At 47.6% G+C, this 22,164-nt stretch overlaps 1 protein-coding gene across 1 annotated transcript in view; it reads left to right on the top strand.

The window, feature by feature from the left end:
• The window catches only part of ARHGEF10L (Rho guanine nucleotide exchange factor 10 like), a gene marked incomplete at its 5' end in the record, with an annotated part of 86,224 nt that overhangs the window by 50,517 nt on the left and 13,543 nt on the right, over positions 1 to 22,164 (top strand). Inside the window, 5 exon segments of the mRNA XM_077456356.1 lie at positions 8,974 to 9,095; positions 11,216 to 11,302; positions 12,384 to 12,598; positions 15,917 to 16,071; positions 19,356 to 19,492. Of these exon segments, the coding sequence (XP_077312482.1) occupies positions 8,974 to 9,095; positions 11,216 to 11,302; positions 12,384 to 12,598; positions 15,917 to 16,071; positions 19,356 to 19,492 (716 nt within the window).

Genomic DNA, 22,164 nt, shown 5'->3' with positions numbered 1-22,164 from the left:
GTAAACGTAAACACTAGGCGGCAGCGGCGGTGAGCTCATTCTGTGCCGCCACTGCCTCTTGTCATTTAGGGACACTTTATGTTTACGTTCCTCCCGGTCCTGGAAAAGTCGTTCAATAAAGGCCGAGTCACAGGTGCAGAATGACCTCAGTCTTCAGTTATTATAAGTGACCGAAGGCTGAGCTCCTTCTGCACCTCCACCAAGATAATATCTCCTTTTAGGGCCGGGAAGAACTTGACTCTAAACCAAGGCAGCAACACCTTAGGTCTCCAGGAATGGACTCCACCACAGCACCAGGAAATGTCAACCTAAGCATAGGCAGTGATGCATATGTCCTCCAAGAATGGTCTCCACCACTGGGGGAATGTAAACATAACCAAAGACGGCGGATATGGATTCCGGGGATGGACAGCATTACAGGGCCAGGGAATGTAAACATAAACTTAGGCAGCAGCGGCGGTGGCGCATATGTATGCGAGGGATGAACTCCACCACAGAGCCAATGAAGAATGTAAGAAAGTCAGTCGCACATATGGATTCCAGGGATGGACTCCTCCACATCCAGAGATGACCTGCACCACAGGGCCAGAAAAATGATAAACCTAAACAAACGCAGTAGTAGCGGTGGCGCATATGTACTCCAGGGATGGACTCAACTACATCCATGGGTGGACTTCACCACAGAGCTAGGGAAAATGTAAACCTAAACAAAAGCAGTGGTACATATGGATTCCACCACATCCAGGGATAGATTCAACAGGGCCAGGGAATGTAAGCATAAACCTAGCCAGCAGCGGTGGCCCAATTTGCGATGGGATGGATTCCAGGAATGGATTCCTTCACATTGGGGGATGGACTGCACCACGGGGACAGGAAAATTCTAATCCTAAACAAAAGCAGTGGTGGCTGGCGGTGGCGGCTCACATGTACTCCAAGGATTGTCTCCACAACATCTAGAGATGGACTTCACCACAGGGCCAGGGAATGTAAGCATAAACATAGCTAGCAGTGGCGCATATGTACTCCAAGGGTGGACTTCACCACATCCAGGAATGGATTCCTTCTCATTGGGGGATGGACTGCACCACGGGGCCGGGAAAATTCAAATCTTAAACAAAAGCAGCAGTGACGGTGGTGGCTCACGTGTACTCCAAGGATAGTCTCCACAACATCTAGAGATGGACTTCACCACAGGGCCAGGGAATGTAAGCATAAACATAGCCAGCAGTGGCGCATATGTACTCCAAGGGTGGACTTCACCACATCCAGGGATGGATTCCAGGAATGGATTCCTTCTCATTGGGGGATGGACTGCACCACGGGGCCGGGAAAATTCTAATCTTAAACAAAAGCAGCAGTGGCGGTGGTGGCTCACGTGTACTCCAAGGATAGTCTCCACAACATCTAGAGATGGACTTCACCACAGGGTCAGGGAATGTAAACATAAACAAAGGTGTCAGTGGCGCATATATACTCAAAGTGTGGACTTGACCACAGAGCCGGGGAAATGTAAACCTAAATAAAGGCAGCGATGCATATGGACTTCACCACATCCAGGGATGGATTCAACAACGTCAGGGAATTTAAGCATAGCTATCAGTGGTGGTGGCACAGATGTACTCCAGAGGTGGACTTCACCATATTCAGGGATGGATTCCACCACGGTGGGCAGGGAGAATGTAAACCTAAATAAAGCAGGTGCATATGGATTCCGGGAATGGAGTCCACCATATTCAGGCATGGAATGCACCACAGGGTCAGGAAAAATGTAAACGTAAAACACAGCAGTGGCACATATGTACTCCTGGGATGAAAATGCCCGGGCCAGGGAAAATGTAAATGTAAACAAAGGCAGCAGTGCATATGGACTCCATCAATGGACTCGCATCTGCATTTGGATTCCACCACAGGGACAAGGAATGTAAACATAGGCAGCAGGGATGGGCTCCACTACATCCAGGGATGGTCTCCACTAGACATGGGCAATTTGTTTTCGTTCCGAATTAGTTTAATGAATTTCAACAAATTCATGAATTCGGAAATATCCGAAGTAACAAAAACCTGTTTAACGAATTTTTCAGAATATTCGGAAATTCGAGAATCTGAAATAACTATTACGTTTATGGTTATTGGAATTTCCTTTCAAATTTGGCTGTTGGTGAACGTAACAAATACGAATTTATCCAAAGTTACGAATTATCCGAAATAACGAATGCCGTATCTATACGGATGGAACGGAACAAATTTTAATAATAATAATAATAAATAACAACAATAATAAAAACTTTTTTTTCTTATTTATTATTTGTTCCGTTCCATTTGTTCAGATGCGGCATTCGTTATTTCGGATAAATTCGTAACTTTGGATGAATTCGTAACGTTCACGAACAACCAAATTTGAAAGGAAGTTCCAATAGCTATAATTTAATAGTTATTGTTGGTTATTCTTTCGAATTTACGAATTGCGATCATAACGAATGACCCAAAAAAAAAGCAAAAAAAAAAAAACGAATGAAATGAAAACTAAAATTTTTTGGCAGTGCACATATCTAGTCTCCACCACAAGGCCAGTGTGAATGTAAACATGAACAAAGGCGGTGGTGCATATGGATTCAAGAAATGAGCTCCACCACATGCGGGGGGATGAGCTCCACCACATGCGGGGGGATGAGCTCCACCCCCTGCGGGGGATGAGCTCCACCCCCTGCGGGGGATGAGCTCCACCCCCTGCGGAGCTCACAGAGCCAGGGAAAAATTTTGAATCTAAACAAAGGCAGCAGTGGCAGATATCTACTCCAGGGATGGTCTCCTCTACTCCTGAGGATGGATTCCACCACAGAGCCAGGGAGAATATAAACAAACAAAAAGCTTCAGCGATGGTGGCTCATATGGACTCCAGGGTGGACTCCACCAAAACAACCTTCTTCCTACCACACTGATCTCTCTGGCTCAGCAACTTCTAAAAGTTCCCAGTTATGCCTTTTTTTCCGTCTTGGTTGCCCGTAAGTGCCGCACACCTACTTCCTGTCTGGAGCCGCATTATTTAGACCCCCCCCCCCCCCCCTGCTATAGTACCGGCAAACCACGTTGGGGAAATCTTAAGATATCACATGTGCTTTAAACCGCAGCGTACGGCGCCAGAAGGAAACCTTGAGGAAAAGTACATTGCGGTTGTGGTGACTTTTCTCAGACGTGGCGTATATTGTGGAGATGAGATGATCCCAGAGTTGAGCCTTAAGTTGCTGAGAAAAGAACGCCATGGAGAAAGCAATTACGTGTTTTCTTTTTTTCCTCGTCTTCCTAGACTGGAGTAGGCGGCTTATTGTTCCTTGAAGATAGGATTCAGGAGGGGAGGACGACGGAAGGGGCTCCCTGGGAAAAAAAAAAAAAAGGTTTCTCGACTGTGCAAGCACTTTAGCAGCCAGCGAGCGTATTTAGAATAAGCAGAGGTCTGCAGAGAAAAGGCGTCAGCGTTCTGAATAGGTCTCTCCTGCGCTCCGCGCTCCCCCTCCCACTTCTTCAGGGCTTTTACAGCATTCAGACCGTTTATCTCTCCCGCTCTCCTCTTCTCCTCTGAGCTCCTCCTGAGAAATTGAATGGCAGGAAACTCGTCTCCAAAACCATTTTGCAGAGGCGTATTTTTAATGCCCAGGTGTCTGGAACATCGGATGATTCCGCTTCGTGTTGTTTTTTTATTTATTTATTTATTTTTAGTTTTTTTTTTTTGCTCCTGGGGTCAGGATCGGGGATGATGGTTGACCAGCTTGTTCCATTGGGGAGCACAGGAATTTGGATAATGTTGGGTTATGCTGCTGCCTACAGGAGGATTCGACACGGGCTGACACACTGTAGGCCAGTCCAGGTAACCAGAATTCGGGGAAGTGCCATAAATGAATCCGTTACCGTTCACCGGCTTCTGCTGTGGCCATCAATGGCTGTCGCCAAGCAGAGCCAGATAAAGCATTTCTAATCGATTCAATTCTAAAGCAATTCTAGTCTAATGAGAAATTCTTCTCATTAGACTATAAAAAAAATGTTTTGTCCTCACCGTAAAATCCCTTTCTTTGAGTCCGTTGAGGGACACACCGGAGTTCAGATACTGTTGGGTTTCTACTGTTGCCTACAGGAGGATTGGCAAGCAAAAAAAACTGTATGCCAACTCCGAATAACCCCTGCTTTTACCCAGCTTGTCTAAGTTTTTGTAGCAAGCAGTGCCAAGACCAGGACATCTTCAAGGGTGGGAGCTGTGTCCCTCAATAGACGCCGAAAAAAAGGAATTGATCGTGCAAAAATCCTGTTTACTTCCATCTCCACTGAGGGACACAGGAAGTCATTGACATGTCCAAAACCAATCCAACTGAAGGGTGGTGTCCTAGGAGGAAGAACATCTTTACTAGCTAGATAGCGCTAACCCTTTTTTAATTTTTATTTCTTTTTTCTGTTGGTTACCCAATGTTGGGGTCTTGACTTACTTTCTTGGGAATTGGTTATGGTGTCACTTGGGTTTTTGTTTGAGCACCTTCTTATTCATTGATGTTCCCCCCGCTTCCCTTGTGTTGTCATTCCCACTTTTGGTGACTTCTTACTAGGTCTTGAGCATTGGTGTCAGGTCACCTTGAGGCCAGGGAATCCATTTCTCCTCCACTGAGGAGCTTACATTGGCTAACCGTAAAAAATCGGATCACGTTCAAGACCCTTTGCCTCACCCACAAATGCGTGCATAGAGAAGCTCCGCAATACCTAATGGAGAAAATAAATCATTACACACCAAACCGCAGTCTTCGATCAGCCAACAAAAACCTCCTCCTCGTGCCCAAAGCCCGGTATAAATCCAAGGGGGATCGGAGATTCGCTGTCCAAGGGCCTCGGCTATGGAATGCTCTACCAATCAACATCCGCCTGGAAGAAAATCACCTGGCTTTTAGGAAAAAACTCAAGACCTTCCTCTTTTAGCAGATGATCAAAGCTTGCCACAGCGCCTAGAGGCGATTCAGTTTGCATTGTGCGCTATATAAGTATTTCATTAATTCATTCAGGTGACATATGCACACCATAGGGATCAGGAGTGCACCGCAAGGTTGTGGACCCTACGGCTGACTGCTGCGGACGGGAGACAGATCCCACTGGGGTTAGAGCGTAAGATTCCCCGGGACGCGGAGTCTAAGAGCCAGCAGGTGTTCACCAGCGCCTCTAGTGGTGAGGATGGACTTGGCTGCAACTGGCTCCAGGTCACGACCCCCAGGGTCCCCCAGCTCACACCCACAATAGGCAACAGGAGGATAGGGATAGTGAGGGACAAAGCCAAGGTCGGGGGGCCACAAGCAGACAGGGATAGTCTGGGACACGCCAAAAGGTCAGGATCACAGGCAAACAGGGATAGTCAAGGACACGCCAAAGTCGGTAACGGAACAACAGAAGAGCACACGGCATGTAACAGGAAGCTAACACACAAAGGTTGATCAGCACCGCTGGCTTGCAGTGCACAGGTTAATATAGGGTTCCTTGATAGGGCCTGGGGTGGAGCCATGCTTAGAGGAGAGGTTATAAAAACCACCAGGTGGAAGTGGCTGACCTCTTAGTCAGAAGACATGAGAGGAGGTAAGCAACCAGAGGAAGATCACTGCATAACCATGACAATTGGGTTGACTCTCAGTGGCCTCCTCCGGTCTTCCTGGCAGGTTCACCCGTTGGCGTGGGTCTCAGTCTCATCGGGTCAAGATTCGGGTCTTTGGTGAGCTTTTTCTAGATCTTAAGCAGCGGGTTGATCCTCAGTGGCCTCCTTTGGTGTGGGGCTCGGTCTAGGTCAAGATTCAGGTCTTGGCCCTTCAAGTGGCTCCTAGGCTGCAGGAATTCTTCAGTTATATTATTTTGTTGCGTTAGTAGTTGTTGCTGTTGACCAACCCCTCAGTTGGACTGCTATTGGGAGTTGGTGTGAGGTGCATGATGTACAGAGAAGTGACACCGCATTGCTTGGGATCTTCAGCAATGTAGAGTATTTGAAGAGTGGGCTGTCACCAATCTCGGTCTGTGTTCGTGTCTCTGGCTGGATGTCGGTCATCGGACAATGAGGTGAAGGTGGGTGGGACGGCCCCTCTCTCTGTCATTTACCTCCTCTCTTTGTGGCGGGTGTTATAATATAAGAAAATGATGAGAGATGAAGATCCATAATGATCCTGTCAGTAATGATTTTCACATGCACGGAGTTGCAGCTGTTTCACATTACACTAATATTCTGTTTAAATGGAGATTGAAGCTCATCTCCATGAAGTATATAACAAGTTACTTAATACCGGCACATAATGATGAGATCTAATTGTATCGTTTCCTGGCACTGATCCTCCAGAGTGTGAACAGTCTATAATACATTGCAGATCTATCTATCTATCTATCTATCTATCTATCTATCTACTATGCATTTATCTTGGGTGCAGATACTGTATTTATCTCACAAAAGTAAGTACACCCCTCACATTTGTGTAAATCTTTTCTTCTCTCTTTTCATGTGACAACACTGAAGAAATGACACTTGTCTACAATGTAAAGTAGTGAGTGTACAGCTTGTATAACAGTGTAAATTTCCTGTCCCCTCAAAATAACTCAACACACAGCCAATAATGTCTAAACCGCTGGCAACAAAAGTCAGTACACCCCCTAAGTGAAAATGTCCAAATTGGGCCCAAAGTGTCAATATTTTGTGTGGCCGCCATTATTTTCCAGCACTGCCTTCACCCTCTTGGGCATGGAGGTCAGCAGAGCTTCACAGGTTGTCACTGGAGTCCTCTTCCCCTCCCCCATGATGACATCACAGAGTTGGTGGATGTTGGAGACCTTGCACTCCTCCACCTTCCGTCTTAGGATGTCCCACAGATGATCAATAGGGTTTAGGTCTGGAGACATGCTTGGCCAGTCCATCACCTTTACCCTCAGCTTCTTTAGCAAGGCAGTGGTGGTGTTGGAGGTGTGTTTGGGGTGGTTATCATGTTGGAATACTGCCCTGCGGTCCAGTCTCTGAAGGGAGGGGGATCATGCTCTGCTTCAGTATGTCACAGTACATGTTGGCATTCATGGTCCCCTCAATGATCTGTAGCCCCCCCAGTGCCGGCAGCACTCATGCAGCAGCCCCAGACCATGACACCCCCACCACCATGCCTGACTGTAGACAAGACACACTTGTCTTTGTCCTCCTCACCTGGTTGCCCCCACACACGCTTGTCACCATCTGACACCAAATACCTTTATCTTGGTCTCCTCAGACCACAGGACATGGTTCCAGTAATCCATGTCCTTAGTCTGCTTGTCTTCAGGAAACTGTTTGTGGTCTTTCTTGTGCATCATCTTTAAAGAGAGGCTTCCTTCTGGGGGGACAGCCATGCAGACCAATTTGATGCAGTGTGCGGCGTATGGTCTGAGCACTGACGGGCTGACCCCCCCCATCCCTACAACCTCTGCAGCAATGCTGGCAGCACTCATACGTCTATTTCCCAAAGACAACCTCTGGATATGACGCTGAGCACGTGACCTCAACTTCTTTGGTGGACCATGGCGAGGCCTGTTCTGAGGGGAACCTGTCCTGTTATACCGCTGTATGGTCTTGGCCACCGTGCTGCAGCTCAGTTTTAGGGTCTTGGCAAACTTCTTATAGCCTAGGCCATCTTTATGTAGAGCAACAATTCTTTTCTTCAAATCCTCCGAGTTCTTTGCCATGAGGTGCCATGTTGAATTTCCAGTGACCAGTATGAGAGCGATAACACCAAATTTAACACACCCGCTCCCCATTGACACCTGAGACACTAACAAATCACATGACACTGGGGAGGAAAAATGGCTAATTGCGCCCAATTTGGACATTTTCACTTAGGGGAGTCCTCACTTTTGTTGCCAGCGGTTTAGACATTAATGGCTGTGTGTTGAGTTATTTTGAGGGGACAGGAAATTTACACTGTTATACAAGCTGTACACTCACTACCAGGGCTGGACTGGGACAAAAATTTGGCCCTGGACTTCATCATGGCCGGCCCACTTTAATTTTGAGTGTCTCCATCTGCACTTCCCCTTACATCAGAATGTCCTCCCTCTCCTCCCCCTCCCACGTGTACTCACAGTTTTGAAGGCAGCTTCTCGTACCTCTCTCCAGTCATGTGATAAGGGGAGAGAGGATGGAACGTCTGCCAGCTATCTCCCTCTGCAGACTGGAGCAAAAAGCCTAATGCTCTCTCCAGCGAGTGACGACAGCTGCTCCTCCTAACAGGAGTGAAATCACGATCGCTCACTGTCAGAGGAGTGGCTCCAGGACTGCACCTGACCGGCCCACTGAACCATCGGCCCACCGGGAAACTCCCTGTAGTCCCAATGGCCAGTACATGCCTGCTCACTACTTTACATTGTAGACAAGTGTCATTTCTTCAGTGTTGTCTGTCTTTCTTTCTCCTTTTTCTCCTGCGTGTGTCACGCTCTCTCTCCTGCTCTCTCTCTCTCTCTCTCTCTCTCTCTCTCTCTCTCTCTCTCTCTCTCTCTCTCTCTGTCTCTCTCTCTGTCTCTCTCTCTGTCTCTCTCTCTGTCTCCTCTCTCTCTCTGTCTCTCTCTCTCTCTCTGTCTCTCTCTCTCTCTCTGTCTCTCTCTCTCTCTCTCTCTCTCTCTCTCTCTCTCTCTCTCTCTCTCTCTCTCTCTCTCTCTCTCTCTCTCTCTCTCTCTCTCTCTCTCTCTCTCCCCTCTCCCACCCCCTCTCTCTCCCCCCCCCCCCCATATGTCTCTTTAATTATTCATATTTATCTTAGATGCATTATTCCTTTCCCTTTTCCTGTATTCTCCCTTTTTCCTATCTCATCCATCTGTGTATCACCTCTCCACCATCTCCATATCTCTATTTACGGGTCTGTCTCTTCCTTTACTGTCATCCCCTTTCCATCCTCCCCCATCTCCCACCATCCAGTACCTCCTTTTTTTTTTACACTTTTCCCTTCTGTGTCTCCCCAGGAGAGGAGAACCAGCCTGGTTGGTTGTGCCCCGAAGAGGAGAGAAAGACAAAAATTCCATTCTGGTCCCCCACTCTGGTCTGTCGTTTGCCCGCATTCTCCACCAAAGCCTCCGACTTACAGGTGAGCCGCCATTGGACAGTCTCTTACTTGGGGTTGGTACATAAGCTGCACTTATTTGGTACATTTATAATTTCTATCCAGGCCTGGAGGAACACGACTCTTGATCTAATTAAAGGTGGACCTGTCCATAACGTTACAAGTCATTCTAAAGGTGTAGTTGGCCTTTCCTAGGCTGAGATGATGTCATGAGTCTGCTGCTGGCAGGAGCAAGCATTTCCTCAGTCTCCTCTCCCATAGTGTGATTGTTGGGGGGGTACTGTCATCTCTATAAGAGATAATAAATACCTGGAAGTGGTACACTTACTCGTTAGTAAGTATGTTGCTCAGATCATGGGAAAACCTATAGGATGACAGGTCCACTTTACCTGCAGGGGGCGTACATTTTTGCAATGTGTTTGGATAGAATGTATATTCTCCGTATGGTTGCTTGGAATCCAGAGGATGAAGATCTCCGGCATTGTATGTGGTGTATGCTGCGGCCGGTCAGGTTCAGATCCCGACAAGGTTAAATCTTTCTTTCATCATCTTAAGAGGGAAGAAATGAATGCAAATTGTAATTGCTACACAGTGGCCAATCTTCCATAATGTGAAGTAAATTGGATAGCGGGGGATGGGGGGATGTGACTGGGGGCTTTCCATATATCCAATGGCTCTTCTTTTTTTTTGCAGCCACTGGAAGGGAGTGGGGGAGGGGGGGGCTGATTGGGTGTGTGAAGCAGTTGAATGACGTTGGATATTAATAGGTTCTGTCCTCCCACCTCATCCATCTCTATTTCGGGATTATTCATCTCACACATGGACCCCCCCCCCCCCCCCGCCTCTCCATCGGAAGAACAATGTTCTAATATAAAGCCTATTGAAGGGGCCGCCATGTTGTGTCATTCCCGACCTCGTCTGATGGATTCTGGGATGTCTCATGTACTAAACGCACCAAGTTTGTGGAAATATCGGCACCCATTGCACAAAGACAAGGTGGAGATTTCCTACTGACCAACATTTTAGCCCCCACAATTTTCCCCAGGTAGTACCAGTGACCAGGTGGTCCCACCCAGGGCTGGGACAAGGGGAGGGGGGGGCAGGAGGGGAGCTACCCTGGGCACTTTGACATGTGAAGTAGGGGGGCACCACTAGGAGAGTAAGGGGGGGGGGGGGGATTTGTGCTAGGAGTGGTGATTTGGTGGGATTTGTGTTTAGAGAGGGATGGGGGGGGGGGGAGGATTTAAACTGTAGAGCGGAATGTGTGCTGGTAATGATGTTTGTGTTTGTTTTTGCGCTAGGAGGGGAAATTTGTGGGGGTGATTTGTGCTAGGAGGGGAGATTGTTGGAGGGGACTTTGTGCTGGAGGGGGCCGATTTGAAGTGTGTGTGGGTGGGTGGGGGGTATTTGTGCTTGGATGGGGGGTTGAGGGGGGAGGAACTTTGTGCTGGAAGGGGGATATTTAAAGTGTGGAAGGGGGATCTGTGCTTGGAGAGGAAATTTTGAAGGCACAAGATTTGTGCTAGGAGGCAGATTTGAGCTAGTGGAGATGATGAGAGTGTACTTGTGCTAGAAGGGGAAAATGTGTGGAAGGGTTTTGTGCTGGGGGGGGGTTTGAGGGAGAGTATTTGGCCCTGGAGGGGGGGGTGGGAGGGATTTGTGCTTAGAGGGGGACTTTTTCTGGGGGAAGGGGGATTTGTGCTGGGGGCATATGAAGGAGAGGGTTTGAGCTGGTGGGGGGGGGGGTGGGGAGCAAAGAATTGGTCTGGGAGGGGGGATTTTAGCGGGGGGGGGGTGAGCTGCTTCTTTTCTCTTTCTTCGTCTTTCCTCTTCCTCCTCCTCACAATGCTCATGCATCTTGTGGGGGGGGGCGTGCACAATATGGCGGTGGTTTAGACTGACAGAAGCCCTGTTATTGACCGCTAAAGATTGACCCCCCCAACACCTTACAGAAACATACAATTTGATTGTACAATTGTTTTATGTGTATTTCAAGGCAACCTTTTATTACTGTGACTTCTTTCCCACTGGGATCTGGCCTTCTGGTCGTGTGACCACAGCCACCCCCTTCCCGTTACTGTGTCCAGGATGTAATTCACCTCGTTTTCAGTCTGATTTATCCTCGATTATCTCTGTTCTTACAGCTGGGTGGAGCCATTCACACCCCGGTACAGAGCTCCCTTCTGGGCTTCTCATCCGTCAGCACGTCCCTGCCTCAGGGCTACTTATGGGTAAGTTACATTGTGTTTTTTTTCTCCCTGCAAATTTTGATTATTCTGAGGGGTTCCCACCATCCCTGTGCCGAGTTCCCGGGTCTGTACACCCGCTGTGCCCATTATGAGGGGTTCCCACCATCCCTGTGCTGAGTTCCCGGGTCTGTACACCCGCTGTGCCCACTATGAGGGGTTCTCACCATCCCTGTGCCGAGTTCCCGGGTCTGTACACCCGCTGTGCCCATTATGATGGGTTCCCACCATCCCTGTGCCGAGTTCCCGGGTCTGTACACCCGCTGTGCCCATTATGAGGGGTTCCTGGGTCTGTACACCCGCTGTGCCCATTATGAGGGGTTCCCACCATCCCTGTGCTGTATTCCCGGGTCAATACACCTGCTGTGCCCATTATGAGGGGTTCTCACCATCCCTGTGCTGAGTTCCCGGGTCTGTCCACCTGCTGTGCCCATTATGAAGGGTTCCCAGCATCCCTGTGCTGACTTCCCGGGTCTGTACATCCGCTGTGCCCATTATGAGGGGTTCTCACCCTCCCTGTGCTGAGTTCCCGGGTCTGTACACCCACTGTGCCCATTATGAGAGGTGCCCACCATCCCTGTGCTGAGTTCCCAGGTCTGTACACCCGCTGTGCCCATTGTTAGGGGTTCCCACCATCCCTGTGCTGAGTTCCCGGGTCTGTACACCCACTGTGCCCATTATGAGGGGTTCCCACCATCCCTGTGCTGAGTTCCCAGGTCTGTACACCTGCTGTGCCCATTATGAGGGGTTCCCACTATCCCTGTGCTGAGTTCCCGAGTCTGTACACCCGCTGTGCCCATTATGAGGGGTTCCCACCATCCCTGTGCTGAGTTCCCAGGTGTGTGTTGAGAGTATTTAATGGAGGTCTTACTATTGGGGTCACCAAGAGATTCAGCCCTTAATTTTGTCTAGAGTGGTCTTATGGCTTCCATACAATACAGATACATTGTGTTACTTTTGTATATAATAAAATAAGGAAATTCTTCTTTTGGATTGGTTTGCATGTCTTGTGACCCGGGCAGTGCAGATGCTCACCGGACCTTTTGGTCTCTCTCTCTCTCTGCAGGTCGGTGGAGGTCAGGAAGGGGGAGTCGGCCAAATTCAGATCTTCTCTCTGAACCACACCACCCCGCGGATGCTGAAGGCCTTCCCTCTGCCATCCTGCATATTGTGCGTGGAGAACGTGTGCATCAAGGAGAGCGAGGAGAACTCAGAAAACGAAGAGGATTGTACGTTTTCACCAGTGCAGCCGGCGGTGTGTGTGGGCCTTCAGGACGGGAGGTAAGAGGAAAGGGTGCGCTAAGGTTCTCCATCAGTGATGTCACAGTGGCATGGGCCAATCAATTGTGATGTGAACTTTGACTGGTTAATATTGAACTCCAGTCTTACCTTTTTTTTTCTCTCCACACTTTGTAGCAAGCCCTCTCCTGTGCTGAAAATACTCTCCATTCCCTGCAAACTAATATCTCCACAATGTGACCCTGTGAACCCGCATTGTTTTCTGTCCGAACGACTTCAATTTATCCTCCACCCCCTCTTCTCCTGTTCTGTACTGTCATCGTTTGCCTCCCCCCTCCAATAATTTTTTTTTTTTCCTAGCATTATATGAAAGAACCTATCCCTGGCATCCCTTTAAACATGCATGTTCCCTTTCTGGTTCAGACTCTATGTCAGAAACCATGAAACAGACTGAGACAGAAGTACAATCAAATCACACTTGTTTATTAATAAAAAATAAAAAGGTAAATAGAAAAAAGCGTAGTCAAGCGTAGCCAGAGTCCAGTAGCCAGATCGGGTAGTCAGCCAGTCCAAAGTTCATTAACCAGATCGGGTAATCGGCCAGGCCAGAAGTCGGGGATCTAAGGAGAGCAACCGCAAGCAGGATAAGAAGCCAGGAGGGATATCAGCAAGCCAGTCTAGAAACAAACAGCAGGAGATGGTTCCCTGTGATGTGACCAACGTGAAGGCAAATGAAAAAGTGAGATGGAAGGCTTTAAATAGGCAGGTCAGACTAGCATCATCAGGAACAGCTGGTAACTGTGGAAAGAGAAGAGAGCTGGCAATTAGCCGACAGCTGAGCGGCCAGCCCAGAGGAGGAAGGGCTAAGCCAGCCCTGACACTCTAGCTGTGCAACCTGCTGATCAGTTGCTAAATTGCAAATCAAACAGCTAATCAACACATTGCAGACTAAACCTACCTACAGAAAAACAAGCCACCCCCCACGCCATTCCTTTCACAGCATAGAAAAAGGATGTTGGGCTTACAGTGATGCCATGACATGGCCAGCACACCAGATGCCACCTCAGTGCTTTACTGGGATCATAGGTATTACAAATACAGAGAATAGAATGCAGAAAAGACATAGCTCCACCAACATTTCATAAGCACAGCATATTGGTAAATAACCAGCGCACCAGATGATGGCTCGACGATTGGTCATAGGCGCAAAAAGTCGAGGTGCAAAGAGTAAACTTCAATGTGAAAAAAGGGCATAGGTTCCACCAACGTTTTACGGGCAGAATGGACGTCTTCCTGAGCTTTGCAGACCAGTCCACCCTGCCCTTAAAATGTTGGAACTATGATTTTTCCACCAGCATAGGTCCACCAACGTTTTATGCATACACAGGGCCGTCTTTAAGGCAGGGCAAAAGGGGCAGCTGCCCTGGGCCCTGTCATTGTTCTGGGGCCCAAAGCAGCTGCCTCATACTTGCCAACTATCCCAGTTTAAATTCCCTTCTCCCTTGAAGTTTCTGTCCCATGCTGTGTCCTGATATCTCCGTGTGAAGTGTTGGTACTAATGCTGCCCAGCTCTGCCCTATTGCTGTGTACAGAGGACTCACCTGCAGACCCAGTGTTTACATGTAAGTAACCGACATTCATATGTAGATAGCGGCAGCATTACTAAGCTAGTAGCTGTGGCCGGCAGCATTGATATGTAAATAAAGGCGGCGTTCATATGTACAGTAGAAGTATAACATGCTCCCCTGCAGTGAGGAGAGGATGTGCTGTAATCTCTAGCAACCAATCGGTGAGCAGCATTAGTGTACAGTAATCTCTAGCAACTAATCAGTGAGCAGCATTAGTGTACAGTAATCTCTAGCAACCAATCAGTGAGCAGCATTAGTGTACAGTAATCTCTAGCAACCAATTAACAAGCAGAAATCATTTGCTGTAACCTCTAGCAACCAGTCAGTAAGCAGTAATGATATGCTGTAACCTCTGGCAACCAATCGCAATCGCTGCCTGATCTGATACAGTAAACTGATTTTAAGTCTAGCTGATATATATTGTATGTCTCAGAGCAGGTGGAGAGTGAAAAGGGGGGGGGGGGGCAAGGATTTTTTTTTTTGCCCAGGGTCCAATCAATATTAAAGACAGCCCTGTGCGTACAATGGAATGGTCTGCAAATTTGAGTAAGGGGGACCATCTTGCCCATAAAACATTGACGAACCTATGCTGGTGAGGGGGGGAGGGGGAAAGCATAGTTCCACCAACCTTTTATGGGCACAATGGACCGCTTCCACGATTTTGCAGACCAGTCCATTGCGTTCGGAGCCGAGAGTACTCGGGCTCGGCTCACAGTTACGCCTAGTCTCTGTGTTATTTCCATCATAGGGCGGGACTGGGCATGACTGTGAGCGGAGCCGAGCCGAGTACACTCAGCTATGTATCTTGGCGGGGCCCATGGGGCCCCCTATTGGGCGGGGCCCATGGGCTTGAGCCCAGTCAAGCCCAATGGTAAGTCCAACCCTGAATGGGACCCTTCCTTGGTTTTGCAGACCAGTCCATTGTACCCAAGAAATCATCGGTAGAACAATGCTTTTTCCACCAATATAGGGCCACCAATTTCGGGTACAATGGGACCCTTCCTTGGTTTTGAAGACCTGTCTATTGTGCCCATAAAATTCCAACAGCATTGCTCCACCAGCTATGGCGGAACTATGTTCTTTTTTTTTTCCTCCATGAGCATATGTGCACCAATGTTTTACGAGCAAAATTGACCCCTTCCTTAATTTTGTAGGACCAATCCATTGTTGCCTGTAAATAGTCGGTGAGACTATGATTTTATGCCATTGAATTTTACGCTTTGTAGTTGGACTCGTCATACCTGTGACCTCCGTTTTATGGATTGAGGTGGTACCCAGTGTGCTGGCGATCTCTTAATATGTATTTACGGTATCGCAAGAGGTGAACCACCCTCCTTTTTATAGGGAAACGTTAAGGGGTGGATTGTTTTTTCTGTAGGTAGGTTTAGTCTGGCGCTCCTTGAGCACAGCGGAATAAGACCTACACCTTCTCTGGCAGCGTCTCCATCGCCTTGCCGTTCCCAGGAATGGTTTATCATCTGCCTCCAGACAGGTATATGAGCTTGTATCAGGATGTATAACAGTGATGTCAAGATGAATAATATATGAGGACTGCGTTGTACCGTTGCTGGGAGGAGGAGGACCTTGTGAGCAGTTTTTTTTGCAGAGTTTGATATCTTTACATCTCTTGGCGGATGAGACTGATTGCTCCTCCACTTTACACGAGGCATTAAAGCCCCCCCCCCCCCCGAACACCCACCTCCTCCCGTAACAGCCATCTTTTCTCTTCCAGCATTCTGGTGTACAGCAGCGTAGACACCGGATCCACCTGTTTAATGGCACTTCGGAGCCCCGGCCTACAGCCTGTACTCTGCCTGAGATTGAGCTACAAATACTTGTGTGCGGGGCTGCAAGACGGGACCTTGGCGCTGTACCCACAAAACCCAGGTGAGATGCATACAAGGCTTGTGGTTTCTCCAAAACATACTAGAACCCTGGTCTACTTTATACTATGAGATCTAAACCTTACTTTGCTTTGCATGGAGTGGGGTAAGTGTTGAAACCCTTGTCAGGCTTGTTGTCCGTGTCCCCGCTGGGAGGATTCACCATGTATGTTCTGATGACGAATGGCGTGTTAGGAAAAAACTACTTTCCAGCTGTCACCAGAACAGGGGGTAAATCTTCCAATGGGGTCTTCGATTTAGTAATCCCAGTCTAGGAGGGGATCTGACTTTTGGGAGATGTCCTTTTCACTTTCTCTTGTGTCTCCAGACCAAAAATTTAAATCTCACCAATGGGACACAAATTGAAAATTAATGAACAAAATAGAAACCCAACAGGGGTTCTATCCATTCCCTACGCTATCCAAAATTACTAAAGTGTTTGCCATTAGATGTACACGTTATAAAGCTAAATGTTTCTGGACATTACCATCTATATGAGCTTGTTAGATATTCCTTTCCAAAATGGCAGACTGTAATATGAAGTTGCCCCCCCTCCCCAACGGCCAGTGGCGGAATTATCAGGGTCGCAAGTGCAACTGGGCCCTGTAGTTCTCCACCACTTCAGGGGGCCCACCGGCCGCCCACCCGCCCAACCCGTGAGGGGCCCACCTGACTGTCCGGGGTGTGTTTGACGGGTTCATGCCGCGGGGAGGGGGGCCTTTCACCCACTATGAGGGGAGAGACCGTGAGCGAGAAGCGGACACTGAAAAAAAACTCAGCAGACCAATTCAGTGAAGGCGGGGGAGGAGCTCTCCCCTCTGCGACTGCGCAGTGTGTACCTACGGTGACCTGAGGCACGGCATTCCTGGAGGCAGTGGAGGAGGCGCGCCGTGAAGGATCATTTCTGAGGAGGGGGAATTGATCGATTTGATAGGTGGTAAGTAACCATTTTGCATTGCAATCGATCGATCCCAACCCCCACCACCTCTGCGGCTCTGCCTCTTACTGATCCCATCCCCCCAGCACCACCACCACCACCACCACTGACCTCATCCCTATCCCCCCATCACCTCTACAACAGAGGTGGTGGGGGGGGGGATAGGGATGAGATTGGTGATGGTGGTATGGGATCAGTAAGAGGTCCCTCTTCCAGTACCACCGCCACCCCCCTCCACCACCTCCTCTCCAGTAGTGCCACCCCCCCCCCCCCCCTCCAGTACCACCGCTGCACTGGTGGACACAGGGCAGACGGATAAAGTTGTTGTTAATAGAAGCTTCCTCTTGACAGTTACAGTAAGTTGAAATCAGAAACAGATGTTTTACTTTGTTGTACAGTGGAAAAAAAATATATAGTATCAAAATAATGCTTTTTGGGGGGGGTGGGGGGGGGTCCCTTGCTGATTTCTTGCACCGGGGCCCTGAGGTTTCTAGTTACACCTCTGCCAATGGCCATTACTTTGAATTTGGCCTTCCTCCCCTAATGGTCATTAATATGGAGTTGCCCTCTCCCCTTCCCCTAAGGCCATTAATATTGTGTTGGTCTCCCTCCCTCCACGGTCTTTACCATTGAGTTGGCTTCCCCATGGCCCTTAATAACATCCTCCACTGTTCTGTGAAGTTTTCCACAAGTTTTTAAGGGATGTTTGTTTCTGGATGAGTTGACCCGCTCACAATTGGCGTTCCAACCCAACCCAAAGGTGTTCAGTAGGGTTGAGGTCGAGGCTCTTTACGGACACTTGAGTTCCTCAACACCAAACTGGTCAAACCAGGTCTTTATAGCGCTGGCTTTGTACACAGGGACACAATCCTGTGGAACAGAAAAAGGGTCTTCACCAAACTGTTACCACAAGGTTGGAGGAGCATAAATGTCCAGTGGTTCCCAACCTCAAGTACCCCCAACAGTTGATGGGAATTTCCCTTGGATAAAATTAGCCGTGATAAATAACCATGCCATTGACAATGATTGGAGACTGGTCAAATCATGCCTTTATGGTGCTGGCTTTGTACATAGGGCACAGTCATGGTGGAACCGAAAATGGTCTTCACCAAACTGTTACCCCAAGAGTACAATTATCTACAATGTCTTTGATGGAGCATTAACGGGACCCTTCACTGGAGACACCAGAACTCAACCATTGGTGGCAGGTTTACATACTTATGGCCATATATTGTATTTAAAGCCACTAAGATTTTTTTTCCTTGTTTCTATGTCTTGTTATCTCTCTGATACATGAGAGGGTGGCCATAAAGATCCAAATCTGGGCCTGCGATAATCTGTCCATGTATGGACTTTTTTTTTCCCTCCTCACAGCTGTTTTTCATCTTTTGTATGAGTGGTTGCTGAAGGTTTTACCTTTGCGATGCAGATTTTTGGCAATTATTATTATTATTATACACGATTTATTTAGCGCCAACAGTTTATGCAGTGCTTTACAATGTAGAGGGGGGTACAGCACAATTACAGTACAGTTCAATACAGAAGGGACAGGAGGGCCCAGCTCGTAGAGCTTACATTCTAAAGGGTGGGGTTGGGGGCACAAAAGGTAATAGATGCAGGGAATGATTTGATGGGGATGGCTCCGGGGACAGTTGTTGGGTGGTAGGTCAGTTATACTCTGGAGCCCCCTCGGTTAAACTTTTTTAAACCAATGGGCCAGTTTATGGTTCTTCAGACTTTAGGGGGCTGAATTGTCGCCAGTAGGAGTAGAAAATGTCGCAGCATCAGTGGAAGTAAACCATGCCTCAGGCAGAGTCTGTAGGAGGACAAATACTGCCCCATCCTTGGTGTCAGTGTGAGGAATGGTGCTCCATCCTTGGTGTCAGTGGGAGGAATGGTGCCCCATGCCTTGGTGTCAGTGTGAGGAATGGCGCCCCATGCCTTGGTGTCAGTGGGAGGAATGGCGCCCCATCCTTGTGTCAGTGGGAGGAATGGCGCCCCATCCTTGGTGTCAGTGGGAGGAATGGCGCCCCATCCTTGGTGTCAGTGGGAGGAATGGCGCCCATCCTTGGTGTCAGTGGGAGGAATGGCGCCCCATCCTTGGTGTCAGTGGGAGGAATGGCGCCCCATCCTTGGTGTCAGTGGGAGGAATGGCGCCCCATCCTTGGTGTCAGTGGGAGGAATGGCGCCCCCATCCTTGGTGTCAGTGGAGGAATGGCGCCCCATCCTTGGTATCGGTGGGAATAATCGTGCCCCAAGCACCAGATGAAGGCAAAGAAAAGGCCACATCTGGCCCATGGGTCATAGTTTGGAGACCACTGCTCTAACTCTGTCCATTGGTTTCCTCCAAGGAGGATTATGGGATCCTGAAAGCCCTTCCACCGTGCGGGTAGGAACAAGCCCCGTCCATGCCCTGCTGGCCCTGGATGACTGCATATGGGCCAGCTGCCGGAATCGAGTGACCGTGCTGGAGACAGAACCCCTCAAGTCCAGGTAAGGCCAGCGGGCGGCGCTGTTTATGGTTATCCATTTTTTGGAAAATAGTGCAACCAAAACACGGGCACCCCTTCAAGGCCTCTTAAGTATGTAGCTTGGCATGGCCCCCCCCCCCAGGCATTGTACACTCATTTAAAAATTGAGGAGATAACGATCTATCTAATATACTGTATATGTATACACACACACATATTATATACACACAATTTTTTATTTACCTGAAAAGTACTATTACCATTTTATATTTTATTTTTTTATTTTTATTTTTTTTAAAGATTTGTTGCGAGATTAAGTTCCACCTTTTTTTTTTTTTAAAGAAAACTCGCTTTAGCGAGAGAAGAGAAGGGTAGAACCTTGTTGTGTGTTACAGACTTTGCCACATTTATTAAATAATAGGGGAAAACGGAAATATAAAAACGACACTCAAAAATTAATATTTTGTATTAAAAAACATTTATTATTAAACGTAATAGTTGAGGTCACCCCCCCCCCCCCGCTTGACTTTACCAGAGGGGATGGGGGGGCTGTTGTCTAGTTCAGTGCGGTGTTGGAAGCGGCCATTGCAATAATGCTGCAGAGATCCCCCATCCTCATGATTAAGCTCCGGGTGGATGGCACGAAACACGTTTGGAGCCTAGACTGAGGAAGCCATTCATCCTTTCTCGTCATGGCTCTGCTCCTGATGTGTGCGGATCATGAACGTTCTTCCTTGGAGACGGGACGGTAGGAGGCTCACCTTGATGATGGCCCCTTTTTACATCAAGTCCTTAAAGCCAAATTTAAATTTTCAGTTGACAGCCACTTTCTACATTCCGGGTGCATCGCGGTTTTCTTTAGGGAATAGAAAACCAGGAAGGACCCTTTGCTTTCTGTGTGGAAACAGTGGTCTCTCTGCAGGGGTCCAACACCTCTAAATGAGTTAGATCCTCCAAGCAACGGGGCATAAGCTTTGCCGATTTTAAAGAGCTCTAGTTCTCATACAACAGGAGGGGGGCGTTTCAGAAACTCTGCACAGAGGCTGCTGCTTCCGCATAGAGAACCAGGGTCCTTCTTTCATGCCAGCAAGGGACAGGTTTTTGTACTTGTTGAGAAAATGTTTTTAATCGGAGAGTTGTGTTATATATTTTTTTTTTTTTACTACAGCAAGCGGTGGTTTCTGTGAGTCACATGTGCCACCAGAGAGCCATTGTGTGCTGGTCCCAGCCGTAGAGTGCGCCCTCTTTATATGAAATACAACTTTCATTTAAAAATGGCATCTCGGTGCCGTACAGAACGATGATCCTCCAGCAGCTTATCAGGAGTAAACAGAGGTAAAGTCGGCCAGCCGTGTGCACAGACTGAGCGCACCCCCCCGGCGCCGCTCCTCCCCCTCCCGGGAAATTGGTTGTAGCGCCTGCGTCATGCTTAGTAACCCGGGCTCAGAATGGCGCTCTGCTCCATTGAGTTCGCTCGTCGCTGTGCCTGGTAATGACAAAGTTGCAGTTTTATTGCGGTTAGAATTGTAACCCGGGATTTAATTACAACTATTGATTAGCGGAGGGAGAGGGGGGGGGGCAAAAATTAATTAGTCTGCGCCTGGAATTTCTTCCTCGCCTCTTGATTCCGTGCCCCGGAGGGGGAGAGAGAAACTCTTCGATTAAATCCATCCAGATCTGTGCGGAGCCGGCGTAATCTCCTACCCTGCAACACAAGACAAAAAAAAGGACCAGTAAATACATTGCTAGAAGTAGTCCTTTATTTCACCAGGAGCAGAGATATCACTGACCACAAGGGGGTGCTATTACCACAAGCAACCATTAGATAACCTGATGGGGCTTCATGTAGGTTTGTGGCGGGTGCAGCCGCTGACTGATGGGGGGGGGGGGGGGGGGGGGTGTGTGTGTATTATTCCAGGGATTGGAATTATTTGCGTGTCATCAGCACAGGAAGTGGGAGCAAATCTTTTAAATGGCCGTACAAGGTTACGACTGTAAAACTGTCAATTGTGACAGTTTTTTATTTTTATTTAATTAAAGTAAAAATAAATGGCTGTACAAGGTTACGACTAAAAAACTGTCATTTGTGACAGTATGTATTTTTATTTATTTAAAGTAAAAATAAACGGCCGTACAAGTTTATGACCAAAAAACAGTTAATTGTGACTTTATTTATTTTTATTTAAATAAAGTAAAAATAAATGACAGACAAGGTTATGACCAAAAAAACAAAAATAAATAAGTCAATTGTGACCGTATTTATTTAAATAAAGTAAAAATAAATGGCCATATCAGGTTATGATCAAAAAACGGTCAATTGTGACCATATTTTTTTTTTTTTATTTAAATAAAGTAAAAATAGCTGTAAAAGGTTATAACCAAAAACGGTCAATTGTGACAGTATTTGTTTATTTTTATTTATTTAAATGAATAAAATAAAAAATAAATGGCCGTACAAGTTTATGACCAAAAAACTGTCAATTGTGACTTTATTTTTATTTAAATAAAGTAAAAATAAATGCCATACAAGGTTATGACCAAAAAAAAAAAAAACAAACAAACAAAAAAAAAGACAGTCAATTGTGACCGTATTTATTTAAATAAAGTAAAAATAAATGGCCGGTTATGATCAAAAAACAGTCAATTGTGACCATATTTATTTTTTTATTTAAATAAAGTAAAAATAGCT

Source organism: Lithobates pipiens, unplaced genomic scaffold (assembly GCF_037356315.1).
Source record: "Lithobates pipiens isolate NorthernLeopardFrog02 unplaced genomic scaffold, aLitPip1_a1.2 Scaffold_27, whole genome shotgun sequence".
In the NCBI taxonomy this organism is placed as follows: domain Eukaryota; kingdom Metazoa; phylum Chordata; class Amphibia; order Anura; family Ranidae; genus Lithobates; species Lithobates pipiens.
This window is presented reverse-complemented; position numbering and strand designations above follow the sequence as displayed.